General features: G+C 44.4%; 3 protein-coding genes across 14 annotated transcripts in view; 1 reads left to right on the top strand and 2 right to left on the bottom strand.

Annotated features, from left to right (window-relative positions):
* Nucleotides 1-1,010: 1,010 nt before the first annotated feature.
* Irf5 (interferon regulatory factor 5) lies at nt 1,011-24,572 on the top strand. 5 transcript variants are annotated; one of them, XM_058582808.1, is made up of 9 exons: nt 1,011-1,123; nt 17,530-17,735; nt 21,215-21,404; nt 21,779-21,837; nt 22,250-22,283; nt 22,458-22,724; nt 22,946-23,338; nt 23,427-23,545; nt 23,758-24,572. In XM_058582808.1, exons 2-9 carry the CDS (start codon nt 17,541-17,543, stop codon nt 24,001-24,003), a joined length of 1,503 nt encoding a protein of 500 aa, XP_058438791.1. In that variant the 5' UTR covers nt 1,011-1,123; nt 17,530-17,540; the 3' UTR covers nt 24,004-24,572. The 5 variants fall into 5 exon arrangements, with proteins under 5 accessions (XP_058438791.1, XP_046310987.1, XP_046310989.1 ...); XM_046455031.2 differs by lacking the exon at nt 1,011-1,123 and adding an exon at nt 11,567-11,761; XM_046455033.2 differs by lacking the exon at nt 1,011-1,123 and adding an exon at nt 13,344-13,462.
* The window catches only part of Tnpo3 (transportin 3), a 47,215-nt gene continuing 25,243 nt past the window's right edge, over nt 2,677-24,648 (bottom strand). For 4 of the 8 annotated variants that reach the window (XM_058582812.1, XM_058582813.1, XM_058582811.1 and 1 more), the window contains 3 exons: nt 11,702-11,754; nt 6,091-6,336; nt 2,677-5,555 (listed from right to left, as the gene is read on the bottom strand). Coding sequence is in view for 1 of the 8 variants with exons in the window: in XM_058582809.1 (XP_058438792.1) it covers nt 6,231-6,336 (106 nt within the window). In the remaining 7 variants the exon portion in view is untranslated. Of the gene's footprint in view, nt 5,556-6,090; nt 6,337-11,671; nt 11,755-24,410; nt 24,516-24,648 lie in introns of those variants that run through there. The other 4 variants (XM_058582814.1, XM_058582815.1, XM_058582809.1 and 1 more) reach the window with 3 other exon arrangements.
* On the bottom strand, nt 7,970-11,350 carry LOC124099812 (E3 ubiquitin-protein ligase ZNRF2-like). The gene is given in 2 exon segments (XM_046455037.2): nt 7,970-11,020; nt 11,023-11,350. Coding segments are annotated over 2 exon segments (711 nt in total). The 5' UTR covers nt 11,330-11,350; the 3' UTR covers nt 7,970-10,616.

Here is a 24,648-nt window from a genome sequence, read left to right as displayed (position 1 = left end):
CATGTTGCTTTTGTCTCCCCCCCTATACCTTACCAGATGTGGCTGAAGTGCTCTGGGAGATCATGCAGGTTGACAGACCGGTAAGATTCTTTCATAAGCAACCTATTCTCCTAATTCTTAAACTTAATAGACTTTGGTTCCTTGAAGCCTACCATAACTTCGAAACAAGCCCTTTTGCATATGTCCCTTAGAACCAAATTTAGGCATATTGCTAAGTTTAATTGGTAGTTGAAAGGGCCCAGAGAAGAAAAATAACTTATTATCATATTTATGTCTAAATAAACCTCTCATGAGGTTTGTACTGTGTATTACCAGAAGTAAGTACAAAGCATTGAAAGCATATGTGACTAGCCAGTAAGAAATTTTTTCCCTCATAAGAGATCCCATGTATCAGTTATAGTGAGTTGCAGATTATTCCAATATTCAATCACTTTGGGGAATTGTATTATTTCTTACTGATGTATCTAGCCAGAGCATTATACAGTTATGTCCAAGTAGTTTGAGTACTGACCACAGGATAATATTTTTAATATTGATAAAAAAGCTCTTTAGGAAAGTACACAGTTGACCTAAGTGAACTGTCCCTTTACTTATTTTGTATACATTTTGTTCCTACTCTTCCTTATATCTGAAATTTTATTTTGAATTTTTTTCTATATAGGCTCTGGAGTTTTGTGACATCTGTTCATTTTTTAAATATTGTGTAAGTTTAATGACAGAAACAGAATAATGGCTTATATAGAAAAGGCTTCACTTCCAAAGTGTAGAAGGACTTCATCTGAAATCATGCCTGCTCCCCCTCTGAAGGGAAGTCTAGGCTTGCATTTGCAGACTATATCAACCCAGAGCATTTGAGGGCATAAAGATAGTGCTTTGTTAATTCCTTTACTTGTTTCAAGTCTAGGGGGAAAATGCTAAGGAAAACCTGTGGGGTTTTGCCTATACCTATAAAGTCTCAGACATGTAAACCCTGTCTCCTTTTAAGATTCTTATCCTTTTTCCTTATACAGACCTTTTGTCGATGGTTAGAGAATTCTTTGAAAGGTTTGCCAAAGGAGACAACTGTGGGAGCTGTTACAGTGACACACAAACAACTTACAGACTTCCACAAGCAAGTCACTAGGTGAGTGACGCCAGAGGCTTGTGAAACAAGTGTGAATAGCATCTGGGGTATGTGGATAAAACATCTATGTTTCTTCTGTGCTATTGTAAATTCACAATTTAGTTTCTTTTAGTCTGAGACTGCACAAGTTGGCATTAAAAACCAATCTGGGGGGAATATCACCATACTATATATTTCTATATCACTTACATCATACATATCAACTAAACTGGTTTAAGAATAAGAGGAGGCACTACCTCTCCCAAAAGAAAAATGCAATCAGGAGATCAGTGTTTACCTTTCTGAGTCCCTTTTAGTCCATGTTCAGGGATCAAGAATGCTGTTGGATGGGCACAGTGGTGTACCCCCTGTAATCCCAGCGGCTCTGGAGGCTGAGGCAAGAGGATCTTGAGTTCAAAGGCAGCCTCAGCAAAATCGAGGAGCTAAGCAACGTAGTAAGAACCTGTCTCTAAATAAAATACAAAACGGGGCTGGGGATGTAGCTTAGTGGTCAAGTGCCCTGATTTCGATCCCTGCTACCTCCCCCTCACCACCCCCAAAAAAGAACACTGATTCTGAGTTGGTGATGTAGCGTAGTGGTATAGTGCTTGCCTAGCATGCCTAAAGCACTGGGTTCAATTGTATGTTTTTTTAAAAAAAATGCAGATTCCTGAATAGGTGAAGCATTGGTTATAAAGTATTAAAGGGTAATGTAGACTGCAGTGAATGAGAATTTTCCCCATGCCTAAAGATATTCAAATTCTAATTTCACAGTTGTATACATAAAACATCTCTCTGGGATGTTGTTTAGGACCCTGAGCCAGCTACTTGATCACAATTTCTGGATTATAGCTTAGTTAAAGTTTTTGTGTGTGTATTTTGATTGTGAATAGTAAACCTATTTAATGGTCTTCCTAATTACCATCTTATATCCATAAAGGTGTTACTTGATTTCCTTTTAATTTTTTTATTAATGGGTAGTTAGATTATTTTTATTTATTTATTTTTTGGTGTTAGAGATAATAACAGAACTGTATCTAGACGTGATTTGTAATACCTCTCATCCCAGCTACTCAGGAGGCTTGAAGCAGGAGGATTGCAAGTTTGAGGCTAGCTTGGGCAACTTAATGAGACCCTGTCTCAAAAAAAAAAAAAAAAGAAAGAAAGAAAGAAAAAGAAAGTAGGGAAGTAGCTCAGTGTCAGGTTCTTCTGGGTTCAATCCCCAGTGCCATTTAAAAACAAATTAAAAAATATATAAAAATGGTTAAGATGATAAATTTTAAGTTATATATATTTTATAAAGATTGTTTAAAAGATGTAGAATATTCGAAGATGTAGCATTTTTCTTCCTTTGAATATTTGTCTTAAAATATAATCACTGAGTCAAAATCTATAAGACTTGTATGGTCTTCAATAATATTAATGGCAGCAATTTAAATTGGATTTTATAACTGTCTTATCTTGCCCTGATACTTCTTTTTGCAAGAACAGTCTTTAGAATTTTTAATAAATTTCAGGCAATGGCTTAAACAAGTATGGAAAGATAAGGTCAGAGAATAAGTGTTGAAGTGAGATTGGCAATTGTGAAAAAAAAAATTGGAAATATTTTAATTGCCATGTTTAATAATTAATGGTATGACTGTACTAGTAAATAGTCACTAAAAAAGAAAAAGATGCACTGCCGCAGTCCGGCTGCAGCAAAATAACTGGGGGGTGACGAACAACTTGTGTACGTTGATACAGCAGGAATAGGAGCCGTTTATTGCAGGACAGGAGCAGTATTTATACATTCCACACAGCTTATCTAATTAGCATAAACTAGATACATCAGTCAACCAATAAGGAATCTCCACACTTAATGGCTCGCTTTTGTTACTTCTCAAACCACTCCCTCTGGCATTTTGCCAGGCACCATCCAGACTTGTTTACGAACTCTAACATTCCCCTGGCAAAATGCCAGGTGTTATTTTGACTTGTTTACAGACTCCAACAATGCACATGTTCTGGTACAAAAAATATACAAAACATTTTGTAAAGGAAGCTAATGGTATCACATAACCCAATTTGAACTTTTGAAACAATTTTTATAATAAAATATATAACTTAAAATTTATCATCTTAACCATTTTTACATATTTTTAATTTGTTCTGATTAATTATACATGACAGAATGCATTTGGCACATCATACATAAGTGGAGTATAACTTCTCATTCATCTGGTTGTATGTTATATAGAGTTACACAGGTCACATAATCATATATGCTCATGGAGTAATAATGGCTGATTCATTCTACTATCATTCCTCTCCCAAAATCCCCTCACCCCCTTCACTCCCTTTGTCTAGTTCAAAATACCTCTGTCCCCTCCCCTATTGTGAATTAACATCCACGTATCAGAGAAAACATTCGGCCTTTAGTTCTTTGGATTGACTTATTACACTTAGCATATTATTCTCCACATCCTTGTATTTACTGGCAAATGCCATAATTTCATTCTTCTTTGAGACTGAGCAATATTTCATTGGGAATATCTATCACAATTTCTTTATCCATTCATCTGTTGAAGGGCACCTAGGTTGGTTCCATAATTTAGATATTGTGAATTAAGCTGTATCACTGTAGTATGCTGATTTTAAGTCCTTTGGATATAGACCGAGGAGTGTGATAACTGGATCAAATGGTGATTTCTTTCCAAGTTTTCTTAGGAAATTTCCATACTGCTTTCTATAGTGATTGCACCAATTTGCAGTCACACTAGCAATGTCTGAGTGTACCTTTTCCCTTTCCCTCCACATCCTTGCCAACATTTTTTGTTTCTTGTATTCTTGATGATTGTCATTCTGACTGGGGTGAATTGGAGGTATGATAGTCAAGCAGCTCAGAAAGGCATCAGTAGTTATTGGGCGTCCTCAGAGCTTCCAGGTTTTAGAGAGTTTAAGAGAATGCCTCTGACATTTTTTTCCCTGTAGTTTTCTTTATTTTGTGCCAGCTCAGAAAAAAGCTCAAGGCAAATTTTAACAATGTCTTTGTGAATGACTTTCAAGATTTTGCTCTGCTGGAGCATTTTCTTGGGAGATGTTCAGAGGCAGGTCCTCAGAGTCAACCACACCATGGATAACGTTGAGATAATTCTGGTTTGCAAGTACAAGGCTAGCCTGAGCAACTTAGAAAGTCAGTTTCAAATAAAAACAGCTGGGAATGTAGCTCAGTGGTAGAGCGCCCCTGGGTTTAATCCCCAGTAACATACACACACCCACACCCAAACAACAAAAATAAAAACTGTAATATGTTAATTTAAGAACATAGTTTTTTGAGCTGGGATTGTGGCTCAGCAGTAGAGTGCTCGCCTAGCATGGGCAGGACCTGGGTTCGATTCTCAGCACCACATTAAAAAAATAAAATAAAATAAAGGCATCATGTTGTGTCCATCTACAAAAAAGATTCATATTCATTCTCTCTCTCTCTCTCTCTCTCTCTCTCTCTCTCTCTTAAAAAAAAGGACACAGTTTTTCTATTAGAAGCCTACAATAAATTCAGACATATGAAATATACTAAGTTGCTTTAACATTCAGAGTAAAGAATAATTTTCCATGTACTCTAAATTTAGGAGCAAAGAAATGACAATCATATCTAAAAAGAATAAGATAACAAAGTGATACTTATTGCAAACATATAAAGAAGGCAGGTATTTCTTAAGAGACCAATGCCTATTTTATAGTTTATCACCTAAAATAAAAATCATCATTGTCAGGCATGGTGATGCACACCGTTAATCCCTTCTCAGGAAGCTGAGACAGGAGGATCACAAGTTCAAAGATAGCCTGGACAACTTAGTGAGAATCTATCTTAAAATAAAACTGAAAAAGGGCTGGGAATGTAGCTTGGTGACAAAGTGCTTTCCTAGCATGTACAAGGCCCTGAGTTCAATGCCCAGTAACACACACGTACACACACGCATGCACACGCATGCACAACACTACAGCAACATTAATTCCAATAAACATTTATACACACACACACACACACAAGTATTCAAAGATTTGTAAAAAGCATTACTATAAAAATCATACTAATTATAAAATTTTTACTGTGCTAAATGGCTATCTTAAAATGGTCATGGATCCTAGAAATGCAGGCTCAACTTTCCTAAAAACCAAAGTAGGGCTGCTATGTAATTAAGGATTAAGGAATTCAAACAGTTAAGACTTTAGCTAACCACTGGAAAAAGATACAGCAGTAAAATATAATTTTAATTTTTTCAATCCATTTATATTACATTATGTTAACTTATATTAAATATATATAGAAGCATATAAATTTATAAGAAATAAAGTACCAACAATCAATAATTTCAAAAAAATATCAATTTTATCTATGACATTTTTAATTGGGATATGTTAGTCTTACCTCCGAAGTGTAATCATCTGCTGTGGTTGAAATCTCACTTTCCGGCTAAAACAAAAGTAAAACATGATTACAATTATGACATTTTTCCCCTGCTAAATATCATACTTTACAAAAAAAAAAAAAAAAAAAAAAATCCTGCTTTACTAAGACGTTGCTGTTAGTAACAATGATAGAAAATTCACAAAAATACTATTAAAAAACTAGTAAAAATTATCCAAATCTTTAAAAATTTCATTTCATTATGAATTATAATGACTTATAATAATGCATATAAAATTTATCACAAGGCATTGTTATAAATACAAAAGTACCAAGAACTTTTACATATATAGTAGATGTCATCTGTAAGCCAAAAGCATCAAAGACACCATTCCTTTAATTCATGTAACTCTTTTAAATAAAAAACTAAATCCTTAACATGCCATCAGAAAAGTTCAAGTTCTTTAAAAGAATCATCAGTTCTTGATGCTAAAAAGTCAATGACTTTGTCAGGCTTCCCTCAGGTGGATGCTAATGACTTTTCACTGCCACTACTTTCTAGTTAGAGGTAGAATGTTTTAAAATCTGGATGAATACTTACATCAAAAGAAAAGACCTGCTCATGCTTAAGCATTTCTTCATTGTTTAGAGTTCTCATTATTGTGGATTCAGGCATCACGGCTGATCCAACACCCTGAGAACTATTTATCAACATCTCCTCACTCTTTGGTTGATCAATATTCAAGCCATGAACATCATTTTTACTGCTTGAGGTTTTCTTCTTTTTTGGCTTCTTATGAGGGTTTTGTCCATCCAATCGAGCTCTTCTTTGTCGAAACTCGGCAAGCTACAGGAAAAAAGTATCATTAACATCAATGATAATTTTTCTTTGGGATCACTTTCTTTAAAAGATCAAACTATCACCAAGTTAAAATGATGATAATAATATAGACGACTTCACAGTTTCAGAATAACTATTGGATTGAATATTCGGGTTGTAAAGGTTGTAAAACTAGGTACTTGTGAATGAACTTATTAAATATTGAGGGGTAAGAAATGAACATGTCAAGTCTAAAGAAGAGGAAATTAGCTGAGTTAGGGGAATAACTATTCTATAACTAGAATAGGGGAATAGAGGGACTCTCATTCACAGTATAATCTCTGGATTTAAGATTATATGAAAATATACACAAAAACAAGGAGCTCCGAACACACTTGTTCTGTTCTACTACTTTATACAAAAGATATCGTCTATAATTATCTTTTATACAAAAAAGATAATTAGCCTATTAGCTATACAAATGCTCACCGCAGCCATATTTATAGTTGGAAAAACTTACAAGTAACTTAAAATTTTAAACAGCAGTGTTTTCTACCCTTTATCATTTGTCTGTCATCATCAGAATTTGTACCAAACCCTAGTCATCGATACATTATCATTTACTTAATATATTTTAAACAGTGTATTTTCTTTAAGTTTATTTTAAAAGGAGATGGAATCTCTGGCATAAATTGAAAGTTAATATCACTTGTTATTTCTTTTAAGAGATAAGTTGAAAATAAAAGAAATGATAAATCTATTATTGAAATTTTAGTTAGAGGTTGCTGAAGGCTATGAAAAAAAAATGGACAAAATAAAAGAGTGTTAAAGGCAGACAAGCATCAAACAGATTTTCGTTATCATAAGCAGAAAGAAAACTGAAAAAGGTAAAAACTTTCTTACTATACTATCCAAAGTTTTTTAAGACCTAAAATATTTTCTTACCACCTAAAATCAGAAGTACACATTATATACCAGGTAACACTAGACTAATTATGGTGAACTTATATTAAAAATACCAAGGGGCAAGCAATTGCTATTAAAGACTTTGTGATATAATAGCAGGTATAAACTAGTATTGTAGCATATCTATTTCTTTTCATGAAAGGAAAATTACACTTCATTTTTAAAAAGATAAGGCAAGTCTCAGGCTCATAGCTTTCAATGATTATATCCAGTATGAATTTAAACATCATTATATTCATAGGCATAGGTAAATTCTGGAAAACTACAACCTTAACAACTTTTGTTGACATTTGGAGTTCAGATTTCAGGTATTTTTCCTATTGCTCACTTACATTTTATTTATTTATTCTTTTTTTTTTTTATAGAAACAATTGTTTATATTTCAATCTTAAACATGGCTCTTAAAACAATATATAATATGATTTGTAACTAAATCTGCAAAACATATGAAGACTATACTTAGTCTACTATTTCTCTGGTAAAGAGTCAGACAAAACAATTTTTCTGTTTTAAACATTCTGGCAAACAGAAAAAAAAAAGATGGATCAAAGTAGTATGACAAATTGGCAATAAATCCATTATGGACAAAAAGTGGCACTAAAGTGAAATTTAAAAACATTGCTTTCTATATATGCACATGTAACCTTATTTGAAGATGAGTACTTACAAAGATTCTTCTAGAAAACTATAAACCAACTTGATAATCCAGGCTTTTAATTTCCATAATATTTAGTGTTCAGTAGTTTCAGCTGAATATTTAAATATCCAACATAATTTTATGTCCCACTTATACTATTCAGTGTTTGCATACAGACTGCAAATATTATAAGAGATATTATAGACTAACACTTATAGTATTTTCCAGAATAACTTTGATTTTGAATAAAAACTGGAGCATTTGAGCTTACCCCTCCTCCCGCCTCCTTTTCCCTAAATTCTTCATTCTAAGAAGTCATTAGAGATTGAATTTAAAATAAAAATAACAACTTTGTAAATGTTAACAAAAAGGGGTTGTTTTAAACAGATTTCAGTAAAAATTTCTATATACAAACATTAATAATCAAGTAGCATCGACAGTGACAAACACTAAACTTTCTTTAAAATCCCAGGAGCTTCAATTGTAGCAGCTGCAGCACACAGCCTTATGATAGACATAGGCTAAATTATTAAGACTGAGAATATGGGACAAGGTAAACAAGGAAAAGTGAACTTAAGCCGGTACAGTTCAAAAAGTAAAGTTTACAAGTAAGCTATATCAGAAAATCAACTGCCAGAATATAAACAATTAATTACCACAGCTATAATAAATCTCTTAAGAATGGAAGACAACAAAGTAATTCTTATCACAATATACCAGTAGTAGAAAACAAATTAATTATTCACAGTCTAAGAGGCTTTCCTTGGGGGAGTACATGAGGGGAGGGTGCAAAAGCTTACACAATTGAAAATGTGAAATAAATTCAAACTAAGATTTTATGAAAAAAATTTAAGAATGTTTCCCTTGAGGGAAAATAATTTTCTACAACTACTAAAAAAAAGCACCTATGAAACTGTGCTGTTGGCTGACACAATGGAAGTTTTGGATTCTTTGCAGCAATTGCAGCATAACAAATGGCATTTTTCACAGCATAACTTGAGGGAAAATGTTATCTAGTTTGAAATCATACAGAAAGCAATTAAAAATTATTTAAATTATTCATAATACACAAATTTTTCTGGGGAGCAGCAGTTGCTCCTGTACTTGCCCTTTTAGAAAGTATGAAACAGAAGCAATAGAGTAGGGAAACAAACTAAAGGAAAATAAGAGCAGCAGAGTTAAATTAAAAAGCAAATACTTAAATACATTAAAGAGAGCTTAAAATAAGGAAACAGTATTGTGCAACTCTCAATTAAACTAAGTAAAGTGCACTGCCTAAATATTTACTGATAACATTTTCCCTATGTTGAAAATGCAAAATCTACTTATTGTTGATATATTTTTTTTTTCTAAAAGACATTCACTATTGTAGCCCTGATAGCTCTCTTCCAGTATTTTTAACCATTCAGATATATTTTGGGGGAATATTTATTCACATAATTTTGCTTAATACATTATTTTTTCTACACAAGGCTCAATTTAAAAGTCTCTAACATTTTCAATAAGAGTAATAACACATTAATAAATTATAAATGAACAAAATCTTTGTATTTGCTTTAAAAAATCATTTATCAAATGTTAACTTCCAGATTATCTGGAAAATTAAAGGTGTGAATTGCTATAAACCTGACATCCCAATTTTAAATCCTGATGTTTAAAGGTATATAAAATACCCCTCAAATTATTCCAACTTCCACTTCAGAAATTTCTGTTTTACTCTTTTTCATAAATTTTAAGCTTATGCTCTGCTACACATTTTACCCAAATGTGGGAAAACTGCCTGGAGATGCAAAGTACAATAAAATAATCACATGAAAAAAGAAAAAAAAAATACCCGTTAAAACAAAAGTTATTATAGCTGGCAGCACTTAAAATGAATAATTTATATTATTTTAAAAGTTGCATAGCTGCAAGATGATTGCTGATTAAATGTTGAGCAGTTTTATTTAAGAGGAAACAATATATTTTATAAACTACAATTCAGTAGACAATTTCTACATTTATTTAATTAAAATGTAATTATGTAACTTGATTTATTCTTTGGGCAGCATTCTGATAATATTTAAACCTTTAATTTAAAAACAAACATATTTTAGTTTTCCTATGTAGAAATTAGTTTTCCACACTTGGGGGAAAAATGGAAGAACTTGAGATCATGGTCTACATTCAGAGAATGTTTTACTGCTTGATTACATTTCTTGGTTTCACATTTAAGACTTTATGAGAAGTAACTTATATGGTTTTTCAATTTAAGAATAAGTGAATGCAAAAACATTATGTTGGGGGAAATAAAAGAGACCCCAAATTAAAGAAACAAAACAAAACAAATCAAAACACAGCTAGTTGCGCAGCTCTAGAGAACTGAATAAAAAGTAAATCAACTTTTAAATCAGTTAACTTTGGCGTCTGAATACAAAATGTTCATCAGTATTACCTATGTAGATGACTATTAAGGGATGTGCAGCATTTTCAAAATCCCTGTGTGTCCCTTATATGCAAGTTTGGTACACTGAGTTCTGTGGTTACTGTCCTCTCTTCAGCAGGATGTTTTTTCTTTTTTCTTGTGTGATTGTCCATCTCTGTATTACCAAGTCTCACAGAACTCAGATTTCTGGCTGAGTAAGCCTGCATTTTTGTTTTTCCAGAGACAGATCCTCAAATCCTCTAGATTTTTCAAGCATCCTATAAAACAGGAATCTGATGCTTAATCTGAAGGGTGCTCAGGACAAGATCTATTTACTTCAAACCATTCATCTATGCAGCTTTTATGATATATGCATAGGCAAGGCAGTCGTGCTATAGTATCTCCCTGCTGCAATTCTTCAAGACATATTGCACATTCCCCAGCATCTTTACTCAGTACATCCTCATTATAGGTTATTCTTGGCTTTGTTAAACACATCACAAGGTGCAAATCCATTTCATCAGAGGGTACAAATTTTGAGCATACAGGGCACTTAAATCCTCCAAACATGTGCGGCGAGAGGTGAGCTGGGAGGGAGCCGATCACCAGGCGCGGCCCGCCGGGGCCCCCGCCCGCCGGCCGGTCCCTGCCGCCGCCGCCGCCGCCCTCGGGGCTGCTGTGCACCGAGTCCTGCGAGCCGTAGGACCGCTGCTGCTGTTGGGGATGCTGAAGGAGGACTGCGCGGCTGGGGCCCCCGACGCCACGCTCCCCACGGCCCCGCCGAGGGAGCGGCTGTGCGGGGCTGCCGAGGCCGCGGCTGCGCCGCCCGAAGCGCTGGGCTGATGTGCACTAGGCACCTGAGCCGGAAACCTGCCCGCGGCCGCCTCCCGAGCCCCGCCGCCGCTGCCCGCGGTCTCATTGGCCCCTCCGCTGCTGCTGGAAGGTAGATCCGAGCCTGAGTACGCACGGGTACGGCCGTTAGCGGTGGCCGGGCCGCTCTGCTTGGCGCCCATGTCCTCCCTGCCCCGGGCCGGGCCCGCGCGTAGGGCCCCGAGCGCCGGGAGGGAGGGAGCGAGCGGAGGAGCGAGAGGGCAGGGCCGAAACGCCGCGGCCGGCCCACTGGGACCCCCGCACTTCCAGGGCCACCGCTGGCGCCCCGAGGGGCGGTCGGCACGCGGCGCGCTTTTCTCCTCGGGGCGGCGGGCGAGGCCGGCGACCTGACTGGGCGCAGGAGGTGAGGTGACAGGGAGGAGGGCCTGGTTCGGCCGCGGCCGAACTTCTTGGAGCATAGCAGATCATTCTTAAAAAGTCGTTCCCCAGGCCTCCTCCCACCCTTTCCGGCCACCGCCTCCCACCTCTGGCCCGGCGGTCCCCGGCTCTCCTACCAGCGCTCGGCCGATTTCAATCTTTCTCCTTCTTTCTTCGTCCTCCATGGCTTCTGCGGGGTAGGCAGGGAAAGAACGGGGAGGGGGTCGGGGGCAGAAAGGAAAAATCGGTTCAGACCGAGGTGGGACGGCTAGCTCCGCGACCCAGGCCGCAGGGCCCGGCCGGGAGCTGCCTCTCCGCCCCCCCGGAACAAAAACAGTCAGTCGCTGCAATCACTGGCGAATCGTCCTCGTCCACACGAGTACAACGGCCGCCACCGGCCGCCACCGCCACCTTCGTCTCCACCTAAACAGAGTGAGGCGGAGTCAAGACACGTCACAGCCGCAGGCGTTGCCTAGCAGGTGCGCAAGCGGCCCCGCCCCGCCTGCCTCGCCTGGCAGTTCTAACCCAGTCCTCTGCAAAATTAGTGAGGCCCTAGCCACCTTAGTGAGACTGCCTTAAAAAAAAAAAGAGGGCTGGGAATTTAACTCAGCGGTAAAGCACCCTTGGGTGTCCATCTACAACTAAAAAATACATATTAAAAAAATAATAAACATGGCTAAGCACTCAAATGCATTCCTACACATGAGTGAGGAATTCACTGAAAGAGAATTAGGAGCCCTCACTGATACCCTGTGAATAGGTATTATGAGGAGGATGAAGCAAAGAGAGGCAGAGTATTGAGTCCATATACAACTAAAATTTTTTTAAAAAAATAAAAACTACTATAGTAAACAAACAATGAAAAGACAGGAGGGGCTCCTGTTTAGGTTGTTCATTAAAAGCACCAGTGGAGGGCTGGGACATAGCTCAGTTGGTAGAGTGCTTGCCTCGCATGCACAAACCCTAGGTTCAATCCTCAGCACCACAAAAAAAAAAAAATCACCAGTGGAAGAGAGGAGGACGACCTTCACAGTCCTGGAACCCCCATCTAGGAGGGGAAGTCAAGGCAGAATTCCTAAGGAAGGAGATGCTGATAGGAAATTTGAAGAACCAGAGTTATCAAGTAAACAATATTCCAGAAGGAACAGAATATGTGAAAGTTGAGGCTGGCAGCGAGGCCCATCTATGCAACCAAAACAGTGTTCGTAATGGCAAACCAATGGTGAAGGTAGCGGTGAAAGAAAAGGCGGGTCTGGCGCCAGTGACACCTCCACTAAGAGAGGAGCTGGGGTGAGGCAGGTGTGGGGTTGAGGATGAGAAATGGAGAGCGGCCCAGAGATCCTCCCCTGCAAGCTGGGGCGTCGCAGTCCAGGGCTAGGGCCACGCTCCCACGGGGTGCCAGCGGGTGCTGGGGAGGCCCGGGGCTATCTGCGGCCTCAGGAGCCCTGGTATGTGGCTCCAATGACAACCTGCGTGCATCAGATCTTGGGCTTCTGGAGGGCGCGGGCTGGGGAAACCCTGGGTCCCCGAGCATTGCAGCAGGTGGAGGGCAGCTGTCGGTTGACTGTTTTGCGGTTCCAGATTTCTGAAGTAGCCCAGTGACTGGTCCAGGGAACCTCGCTGCCTGGAGTCTCCCCGGAGGCCCTGGGCCTGGCCGGGTGCTCAACGCAGGTCCGCGGTCGCCGGGTCAGTGCTGGGGCTCGGGGTGGTTCCGCGGGGCGGGGCGCTGCCTGCGCACTGAGGCTCCGCAGCGGGGGCCCAGGGGCGTGGGCGGCGCGATGCGGAAGTGCCAGGCTGGTTCATCCACCCGCGGGAGGCGCAGCTCCAGAGGGGCGCAGCTCGGCCCCGCCGCCCGGCCGGTGCTCGCGGGCACAGCCGAGAGGGCGCACCGCAGTCAGGTAGGTCTCCGCCGCAGCGCACTCTTTCGGCGCCGCCGCCCAGCGCACCCTGAGCGCAGTGAGAGCGGTACCCTGTTGCTGCCAACCCACTTCCTCGGCTTCAACTACGGCTGGCACCTCCAGGACCCTGCCGGGAGGGCGGGTGGAGTCCGTGTCCAGCTCCTCCTGGCGCCCAAGCTCTAGTGGGCACCTACCGCAGGGCGTGCCCAGCGGCCTGAATGCCTCCAAGGTGCCTCCCACGCGTCGATGAGCTTGGGGTGCTGGGCACTGGCTGCCATCGTCCCGGGGAGAGCCCCAAGGCTTGAACCGAGAAGTGGGCACCACTGTCGAGGGCGCCTGCTCTGCTGCGTCTCTCCCTTTGCTTCGCCATTGCCAAGGACTGGAGCAGCACTCTGGCGCCTGACGGGAGTGTAGCTGGGGACACCGTGGAGGGAGGCTCCGACTCCAACCCCACGCCACGAACCCTATCAGAGCGATTCCTCTACCTCGGCCATTCTTCACCCTTTCGGGTAAGAAGTTGAGATTTCAAGCAGTCACTCTGCCAGGATCTTAAAACCAGTGAAGAGCGTTTGGGGGAAGATGGTGTCAGATGGAGTTGTCGTGTATCCTTTGACTCACGGCCCAGAAAAGTAGACACTGACTCTCCAAGCAGCGGAGAAGAGTCGGGGTGCAGTAATTTTGGGGTAGCTCTTATTGACTTGAGAAGGAAACAAGTCTAAAAGTGGAGGGAAAGTGAGACTAGTGTGGCCGAGATGCGGGGGAGGAGATGGTGAGGACCTGTGCACCGCACTCCGCCGCCGCTGTAGTCTCTGGTCTCCGGGAGGCGCCGGAGCGGGTACCCAGGAGCGGGGGTGGAACGAGGGGACTTTCCTGGCCTTGCCCTGGCATAACAGGGCGGGGAAAGAGCGGGGGCACAGCAACCTGAAGAGGTACAGCGGGTACTTGGGTGTACAGCGGCACCGCGGGCTACCCCGGGGGTGCGGGTGGTCAACCCCGCGCCCAGTCTGCGCGGGAAATCGCGAGGGCCAGCCTTGGCCTGGACCCCAGAGCGGTAATAAGTGAGCAGGACCAGAAAGGATGTAATCTGAGCCGGTAAGGGACGCTGGAGGTCTTTAGGTGAGAGCCCCGGGACCGGAGGCAGAGTCCCCGCCCCCGCCCTTTAGCTCTCAGGCTTGGGGCGCTCCCGGCTAGTGACAAGGGAATCGTTGGTAAATCACCCCTTCTAACCCAAAGGACTTACTTTGGGGTTTCCCCTTGCACCCTGGCCTTCCCCTAACCCTTCCTGCAGCACCTGCTGCCCCGGAGTCTCAATGTGTTTGGACTTTGAGGGGGGCCAGGTCCAGGGTGTGTCGGCTCACCTGGAGGGGGCGGGTTTTAGGGGTTCTGCTAAGGGAACCCCTTGCCTTCTCCCTGAGTTGAGTGTGGAGTTTTCAGGGAGGCATGTGAATCAGAACCTCAGGAGGAAGCAGAGGGACCAGCTGTTCTGCCAACTATTACTTCCACTACTGCTGACTTTTTCCCTACAGCTCCCTGGTTCCTGGGTGTTTCCCCCTGCTCAAGTGTCCTCTCCTGGGTCTTTAATAGGGCCCTATTATTTAATAGGGCCCTATAGAGCTGAGGGGTCTCTCCACCCCAACAGAGGCTTCAGGACTGCCAGTTTCTGGGGGCTCCCTCAGAACTCCAGCAGCCCACACTCTTCAACATTTCCATGGAAAGTATTGGAGGAGCTCTTGGTTTACTCTGCTTTCCAAGGCTCAGTCCTCAGAGCTGCATAAATTTCACCTCAAGCCTCCAGACCCTCCATCAGGCAGATGTACTCAGACACTGGAAGTCAGAACTCACAGTTTTGGGGAAAATCTGAATCAGATCTAAGCCCACTGTGGGGCAGGAGAAAGCTTCTTGGGAGATGGATGATGAGCCTGATCCTGCTCAAGGGAAAGGACCTCACAGAACTGGTCGTGGTCAGAAGTTCTTGAGTCTGAAGACCCTTCTGCAGCCTGGAGGACAGACCTTCTTAGCTATGGTGGGGCTTGTTGTAGAAGCCCTTTCTCCATACCTTGTCCCTAGACCACTTCAAGGGACTGCAGCTTTCTGACACTGAAGCCAAAGTTATATTTTCAAAAACTTGCTCTGAATTAGAGAAGTGTTGGGTTGAGCCAGATGGCTGGACTCACCCCTGCTCCTCCTTAGCCCCAGCAGCAGGAAGCAAAGGGGGTTTTCTGGTCTCCCAGCAAAACCGTTCCTCCAGCTTCAGACCTGGCCATGCATGTGGGGGTCAACAGAGTAACTTGCCCACCCACTTGGCATCATAGAAGAATTGCCTACTGCTGGTCACAGTTATCCTTCTATTGTAGGACTAGGGACTCTGGGGCTACAAATAAAAACATGGGTGAGTAAGGCTCCCCAATGTTTAGGACCACACCAAATATGCTGAGATTGTCTGCTGGCTTGGGAGGTAGGGAATAGGCTAGGGATGGGTGGTTGGAAGTTTGGTCTTGGGGACTCACTTGTGAATTTTCTCTACATCCCCTCCCTCCCTAAGTCCAGAGTGAGTCAGGTGTCTGAGATGTCCCATCAGACCACTTTCATTTCCCTTGGGGCTGGGTGGAGGCTAATATAGAAAGAGGAACTGAGCCACAGTCTTCTGAGGCCTGGGGGCAGGGCTGGGAGCCTTGCTATCCTCCTTGTCCCGGTCTGTCCTTACTCTGCTTGGGTCCCTTGTAGCTGAGCTGGGCACTGCTCTGAAACCTGCAGAAAGACGCCCTGGCAGTCTCGAGGTGGAATGTAGCAGCTGCAACCCAAAACAGTACTAGGAGAGGAACTTCAGGGGAAACTGAGGCTCTGTACCGCAAGGCCCAAGCGGGCCTGGAATGACAAAGGGTCCAGCTCAGCCCTTTGTTTCTTACTTGCTGAGCAACATTCCCCTCAGAGTCCAGTTGGTATGATGGCTCTCTCCTTTTGGTCACTGACCCTGGGGTTACAGACTTTGGGGCAAGCAACGGAGAAAAACTGACCAGGAGCAGGAAGGGGCTCCAGATTGTGAAGAATTTCAGTTTCTGGGTTGGGAGGGGGTACAAACAGGTGGAAAGGAGGACACTTCATGTGTCCTGTTGACCTGACTCCAGTGAGGCAGAGACTGGGGCCCAGGTACCCACGGGGAATTGTGAGATCTTGGCTCTGTACTTCCTGCATCTGTGTGCAGTACAAGCCTGCACACCCTAGGGGCTTCCTAAACGCTGAACAAACGTGTATCCAGTGGAAGATGGGGCAGGAAGAAGTAGCTAAGAAATGGATGGCTTTAGAGGGGTCAGATGTAAGCTTAATGGCCACCAGCCTTGCTGGAGGTAGATAGGTTGATGGGATTTCTCGGAAGAGATCAGGGTGAAGGGATCCTTCGTCCCTGAGGATAACTGAGAACAGATGCTCTGAGAAGTAGGTGTGGAAACCTTCCTTTCACTCATATATTCTATTTTTTTGTCTAAGGCCAGATTTCCTAGAAACCTGAGATGGAATTCTTATATAGAGGATTTGTTGAGGGGATTCCTAGAGGAAAGAGGGTGAGAAAAACAGGGAGCGGGGAGAAGCTGAGGAGAAGCTGAGCAAGGATGGAATGGATCAGTTATGGTGGAAACGTCAGATCCTGTGGGAGCCCTCACACCTGTTGGCCCACCTGTAAGCAAGGGAGCCAGGCTTTGTCCCAGGTATCAGGCAGCTGTTAGCTGTGGAATGAGGAGTGCCCTCACCTGTGAAGGGAGGCAGCTGAGAGCCAAGGGGCAACTAGGTTCTGTTATGTTAGCAGTTAGAGAAGGGAAGCCCCAGCTGGGTGCAGAGTCTGGTGTGGCTGCCCACAGCATCCCCTAGTGTGAAATCACTTCCTTCCTTTCCCTCTGGACACAAAGCACAGACTCAGTGACTCTGTGACAAGAAAGCCAAGATTTGGAAAGGAGAATTGGCCTTGAACACCTGGATGGACTGGAGAGACTGTCTATCCCTCCAGGCTCCCCCCACCTAGGGCAGGGAGCGTCCAGCTGCCGATCTGCTGAGCTCCCTCTTGCTTTCTCCTGCAGACCCCTTTGCCATGAACCAGCCAGCCCCTGGGGCTCCCCCGCCACCCCGCCGGGTGCGGCTGAAGCCCTGGCTGGTGGCCCAGGTGAACAGTTGCCAATACCCAGGACTTCAGTGGGTCAACGGGGAAAGGAAATTCTTCTACATCCCCTGGCGCCATGCCACCCGGCATGGTCCCAGCCAGGACGGAGACAACACCATCTTCAAGGTAAGGGTTGGGCAGGGTGCTGCCTGGACCTCTAAAGCCACCCCCACCCCTAGGAAGAGGACACACACAAACACACACAAATCTCCTCAAGGCTGGCCAGTCTTCAGCTGCCTTGCCAAGGTGACACCAGGCTTAGACTGGGGACATAGGAGCTGGCAAAATTGTACAAGCCTCCATTCCTAACAACTTGGGAGGCTGAGGCAGGAGAATCTCAAGTTTGATCCACCCTGTCTCAAAATAAAAAATATCAAAGGTCTGGGGATGAAGCTCAATGTGAGAGTACTTCTGGGCTCAATTCTAAGTACCACAAGGAAAAAAAGGAGGCAGCAAGGGGGAACATAGCCATAGGGTTACCTTTTCTAACCTGTGCCTCAGAGCAAAGTTGGGACCAAAAGTCCCTGGGAAAGCCTCTAGTGACTTCTACCTACCCCTGGTTCTAGCCTCATGCCATTAACCAGGAGCACACATTCAGTATACATAGAATTGGAGGTTACCAATTCATCCATAATCTTAATGCTAGGAAGTCCCCATTATCATTTTTATAATAGAAAATATAATAGGATAAGATCATGGCATTTGCAGGGAAATGGGTGGCATTAGAGCAGATTATGCTAAGTGAAGTTAGCCAATCCCAAAAAAACAAACGCCAAATGTCTTCTCTGATATAAGGCGGGTGACTTAAAATGGGGTTGGGAGGGAAAGCAAGGGAGGAAGATTACCTCTAGATAGGGAATAGGGGTGGGAGGGAAAGGGAGGGAGAAGGGGAATAGCATGGATGGTGGAAGGAGACCCTCATCATTATATAAAATACATGGATGAAGATGTGAATTTGGTGTCAACATATCTTATATATAATCAGAGATATGATAAATTATGGTATAATGCTATATTAAGAATTGTAATGCAAAAATAAATAAAATATAATAGGTTTTTTAATAGAAAATATAACTGCTGATAATTTCCAGTTTTCTATGTGTATATGTAATGCAAAATTAGAATCAAGCCATATATTATTTTATAACTTACAAATCTTTTTTCTTTCTTGTTATTTTATTTTTGTGGAACTAGGGATTTAACTCATACCTCAAGTGTGCTAGGCAAGTGTTCTACAACTGAGCTGTGTCCCTAGCCCCTCCTTTTATAAAAGAATTGTATTTTGAGACAGGGTCTCTTTAAGTTGCCCAGGTTGGCTTGACTTGCAATGTTCCCATCTCAGCCTCTGGAGTAGCTAGTAGGTATTATAAGCATGGGCCAGAGCACCCAGGACCTGGACCATTTTCCCCCAACATCAGAACTAGTTTTCCTTTCCAAAATATGCCCACATCACTTGTAGTGACTGTTGAATATTCCACTGGAAAGATTTAGCATCCAACACCAATTTTTGTACTCTTCAGGCTGCTTTTCGTATTTCAGTGTTGAAAACCACGTTTTCTTTTTTAAATTTTTTATTGTTGGTTGTTCAAAACATTACATAGTTCTTGATATATCATATTTCACACTTTGATTCAAGTGGGTTATGAACTCCCATTTTTACCCCATATACAGATTGCAGAATCACATCAGTTACACATCCATTGATTTACATATTGCCATACTAGGAAAACCACGTTTTCATCTAGACTTTCTTAAGTCCTAACCTTTAAATGGTTTCGTTGGGGATAGTTACTGGAACTTTGGGGATAGTTCTGGGTCAAAGAGAATGCTTATTTTTAAAACTTGGATACATGTTTTTTTTTTTAAAGAGAGAGTAGGAGAGAGAGAGAGAGAGAAAATTTTTTAATATTTATTTTTTAGTTCTCAGCGGACACAACATCTTTGTTTGTATGTGGTGCTGAGGATCGAACCCGGGCCACACGCATGCCAGGCGAGCGCGCTACCGCTTGAGCCACATCCCCAGCCCCTGGATACATGTTTCTTAATATTTGTACCTGAACTTCCCTTTTCAGAGTTCTTTTTCAAATCCATTTCTTATTTTTCAATAACAGTTACATAATTCAAAATGAAAATGGTATAAAATGATTTACAGCAAAGTCTCCCTTGCACCCTTGTCCCAGCTATCCACTCCACTCCCTAGAGGCAATAGTTTTATCAGATTCCATGTTTTGTTTTAGTACCAGGAATTGAACCCAGGGCCGCTCAACCACTGAGCCATATCCTCAGCCCTTTTTTTGTATTTTATTTAGAGACAGGGTCTCACTAAGTTTCTTAGGGCCTCACTAAGTTGCTGAGGCTGGCTTTGAACTTGCAATCCTCCTGCCTCAACCTCAGATTCTTGTTTATCTTTCCTGAGAGATTTCCGTGCAGACAAGCAAAATACCACCTATCTTTTCCCAGCTTTTCACAAAAATGCTAGCGGTATACATACTGTCTGCACTTCATATTTCTTTAAGATCAATCAGTGTATAAAAAGTTCCCTCCTTTCTCTTCCTGCATATTCAATTCTCTGAGCTGATCATAATTTAACCAGCTAGACATAATTTAACCAGCCCCCACTATGGACATTGGATATCACAGATCATTTGCTTTTACAAATAGTGCTACAGTGAATAAGCTGTATGTATAAAATTTTGTGTTAAGTCTAATTTTTTCTTTGGTACCTGGGATTGTGGGTGCTTAGCCACAGAGCTGTATCCTCAGCCCTTTTTATTTTTTATTCTGGCCTCAATTCTGGGTACCACAAGAAAAAAAAAAAAGGAAGGGGGAATCTTGCTAAGTTGCTTAGGGCCTTGCTAAGTTGCTGAGGCTGGTTTTGAACTTGAGATCCTCCTGCCTCAGCCTCCTGAGATTACAGGCATGCACCATTGTGACTGGCTAGTCTATATAATTCTATAGAAACCCAGTTGCTGGGTTTGAGGGTAGAAACTTTTGTAATCCTGACATCACCAAATTGCCATCTAAAATAATAGTAGCAGCTGGGGGTGTAGTTCAGTGATAGACCTTAGCAAGCATCCTCAACATCACCATCAGCAGCAGCAGTAGGAGCAGCGTACCAATAGCTGAAGCACATCCATCCCATTCTATATAAAGGCACAGTTTTGAGTACTTTATGGGCATTGACTCTTGGAGCCCTCACTGATACCCTGTGAATAGGTATTATGAGGAGGATGAAGCAAAGAGAGGCAGAGTGACATGGCAGGTGGCACATGCTGGTTTCGATACCAGCCTGGCTCCAGATTATGTACCCATATCCACCATGTAACTTTGTCCTATGTAGAAACTATACCTCTTTGCCCTGCTAGGAGCAGTGAATCGTGGATACCCCTTAAAGCTTGCGGGGTTTATTGAGCTTGTTGGAACCCCAAGAGAAGGACTATTTCACATCCACTTGTTGCAGATGAGTCCCTCAGCTCAACAAGGCTCAGCCTATGGCCACAGATCTCAGCAAGGACTCCTATAGGACAGGAAGGTAGAGAAAAGGATAGCTGGGGCTTCAAGGAGTGAGGTTCTCCATGGTCAACTGTCCTCTCTTCCTGTCCCAGGCCTGGGCCAAGGAGACGGGGAAATATACTGAGGGGGTGGACGAGGCTGATCCAGCCAAGTGGAAGGCCAACCTGCGCTGTGCCCTTAACAAGAGCCGGGACTTCCGCCTCATCTATGATGGGCCCCGGGACATGCCGCCTCAACCCTACAAGATCTACGAGGTCTGCTCCAATGGCCCTGCTCCCACAGGTACCATGCCTGGTCCTGTATGGACCACCTGGCAGGCTTACTGTGAATGTAGGAAGGCCCAGGGCCCTTCTAGGACATGGTGCTGGGGCTTTGCAAGGTCATTACTCCAGGGCTTGGAATGGATTCAGGGGCCCAGATGGTTCTTCCTCACCACCGCCATTGTTCTGGGCTCTTGGCGTCAGGGGAGAGGTCCCTACCAGTTCCTGGTGGTGGTGCCTTTCATCTCATCCTGTGTTTGGACAGCTTTGGGGAGGGCAGAAGGCCCAGCAGGGCTTTTGGGAAACCTCTCAGGCTGCCCAAATGGAGCCTGGATGTCCCAACTCCTGCATTGTCACTGATTCCCCTCCTGTCCTTTTCTCTCCCTTGCTGTGCAGAGTCCCAGCCCACTGAGGATTATAGTGTATGTACAGAAGAAGAGGAGGAAGAAGAAGAGGTGCGTGGGGGCAGGGCAGTGAGGAGGTGGCTGCATCCAGCTGCCTGCACTGACCACTGACCGACGAGATGGGCTTTGCTGCCCTCCCCTATTTTAGGGTTGAGCGGTCCCTTCCTCTGGAGCCCATGGCCCTCTGCGGCTCTTTTTTATTTTCTTGGGGATCTGAAGGACAGGAACAGAGTGCCTACCTTGTCCCTCCCTGGGCTGTGTTGTTACACAGCATGTCACATTGACTGATTGACCCTCATAAAGGTTGGACTCTCTGGAGGTAGGGTCTGGCCTCAGCTGAGCTGAAGAAAGGAGGGGACAGCCTTGTGCTTCTCCAGCCTTATTTTCTCAGCATCAGAACAGTTTAATAACCTGCCTTCCTTTCTCTCTGCCTTCTTCTCTTTTGCCCATGTCTTCTCTTTAGCTCCAGAGGATGTTACCAGGCCTGAGCATCACAGGTGGGGCTTGGAGGTAGTACGGTTGGGGGTCTAGCATAAGAAGTGACAAGTACCATAGGTACTTGGGAGGGGGCTGAAAGGAGGCTGAGGGTTGGCAGGAGGTGGGAGTTGGTGGGCCTGGGAGGCATTTTCTAGAGGTGGCTTTAATGGCTCTGTCCACCCCACTGTCTGTAGAAACAGTGCAGCCTGGCCCCCCAATGGCATCCTATTTACCCAAAGAAGATGCCAAGTGGTCACCAGCTCTCCAGCCACCTGTGGGGCTGGGTCCCCCAGCTCCAGCCCCCAACCTCCTGGCACCTCCTCATGGCGACGCTGCTGGCTTTGGGCATCTTCTCCCTGGGGTCCTGCTGAACGTGGAGCCTGGGCCCCTGGATGCCAGCCTGCCCCCTACAGGAGAGCAACTCTTGCCTGACCTGCTGATCAGCCCCCATATGCTGCCTTGTAAGGAACCTGGGTGTGCTGGGGGTGGGTACAGTGCTGGAGATTGTGGTAGAGCTGGCAAGGAAGGTGGAGGATGACGGGAAAGAACAAAAGTATGTATGCCAGCCCCGCGGGAAGCTGGGAGGGAGAAAGTGAGAGAGCCGCTGAGGTTGGGCTTGTTCCTGGCTGCAGAACAGGTGGGGGGGCTCATGGCTGGGGTGGCCTGCCCCTCTGCCCCACAGTGACAGACCTGGAGATCAAGTTCCAATACCGGGGGCGGCCACCCTGTGCCCTTACCATCAGCAACCCACAAGGCTGCCGGCTCTTCTATAGCCAACTGGAGGCCACCCAAGAGCAGGTGGAACTCTTTGGCCCTGTGAGCCTGGAGCAAGTGCGATTCCCCAGCCCTGAGGACATCCCCAGCGACAAGCAACGCTTCTACACCAACCAGCTGCTGGATGTCCTAGACCGAGGGCTCATCCTCCAGTTGCAGGGTCAAGACCTGTATGCCATCCGTCTCTGCCAATGCAAGGTGTTCTGGAGCGGGCCCTGTGCCACAGCCCATGGCTCAAGCCCCAACCCCATCCAGCGGGAGGTCGAGACCAAGCTCTTCAGCCTGGAGCAGTTTCTCAATGGTGAGACTCCACAAGTTCCTCCTGGCTGCCTCTCCCCCAGGGCATGGTTCTAGCCTCTGACTAACTAGGTGTCTTGATCTTAATGCAGAGCTCATCCTGTTCCAGAAGGGCCAGACCAGTGCCCCACCACCCTTTGAGATTTTCTTCTGTTTCGGGGAAGAGTGGCCTGACCGAAAACCCCGAGAGAAGAAGCTCATTACTGTACAGGTGTGCCCCTCAGCCCCACTGCCTTGGCTTGAGTACTGGCGCATACAGGGCTGGCCCTTGACCCAGGGTGGGGGTCAGGGCTCTCTGGGAGGTAAGAACTTGGTTGTCAAGAAATCACCAAGGCTCAGGGCTGGAGGAGGCAGTCTACCACTTTCATGCCCAGTGGGATCTGGCAGCCCTGCCACTAGTTTTCTCTCTTCTTTGTCTCCCAGGTCGTGCCTGTTGCAGCCAGGTTGCTGCTGGAGATGTTCTCAGGGGAGCTTTCTTGGTCAGCTGACAGCATTCGCCTACAGATCTCAAACCCAGACCTCAAAGACCACATGGTGGAGCAGTTCAAGGAGCTCCATCACATCTGGCAGTCTCAGCAACAGCTGCAGCCTGTGGCCCAGGCCCCTCCAGTGGCAGGCCTTGGTGCTGAACAAAGGCCCTGGCCCATGCACCCAGTCAGCATGCAATAACAGGGCTGCAAATACTGGCTGGCCCAGGTTTCCTGGATGACTATGTAGACTGATCAGCTGTGATAGCCCCAGAAGGCCTGGCTGGCTGCAAGGTCCTACCTCTGGGTCTCCTGAATGTGGATTTGGGCCAAGTACAAAGAAAGGCCTAAGCACCAAGTTCTCTCTGCAAAGCTCTGCTTTAAAAGGGCTCCATCTTCTTTGGCCTAACCCTATGTTCATTCTAGCTCTGAAGAAACTCAGCCAGCAGCCAAAAGAGCAGGAAAAGAACACCTCCAACCTTGGGGGCCTAGTTATTGTTGCCCCCCCACCCCTTTTTTTGGCAAAAGAGCCAAGAAGTGTTGTGGGTCAAGTCCCTCAGCAAGGCCTCTGCTGGGCATGGGCCTGATTTGGGGGTTCCCAAGTTTGAGTGTTGCTTCCTCTTCTTTCTTCTTCCTGAGATGGATATGATGAGCCTTTGTGTTACTGGATACTTAAGGTTGGCAACTACTCCCCCTTTTCCAGAGTTTAAGAACCTGGGGTAGAAAATATAATTTTATGTATTTTTGGATTAAAAAAATGTTAAAAACAGACTGAGCTGTTTTTCTCTAGTGCCTGACTTCCATGCTGTTCTACCAGACCCTCCTTTGGATGCTAGCTGGCTGTCCC

Source organism: Marmota monax, unplaced genomic scaffold, assembly GCF_021218885.2.
Source record: "Marmota monax isolate L192 unplaced genomic scaffold, Marmota_monax_Labrador192_F-V1.1 WCK01_AAM20220418_F8-fsc00806, whole genome shotgun sequence".
NCBI classification, from domain to species: Eukaryota; Metazoa; Chordata; class Mammalia; order Rodentia; family Sciuridae; genus Marmota; species Marmota monax.
This window is presented reverse-complemented; position numbering and strand designations above follow the sequence as displayed.

Coding starts and splice junctions, on each gene's coding strand:
- Irf5 (XM_058582808.1), top strand. CDS start 17,541: ATGAACCAGCCAGCCCCTGGGGCTCCCCCGCCACCCCGCCGGGTGCGG. Junction 17,736..21,214: donor GAGACAACACCATCTTCAAG/GTAAGGGTTGGG, acceptor TTCCTGTCCCAG/GCCTGGGCCAAGGAGACGGG. Junction 23,339..23,426: donor CCTGGAGCAGTTTCTCAATG/GTGAGACTCCAC, acceptor ATCTTAATGCAG/AGCTCATCCTGTTCCAGAAG.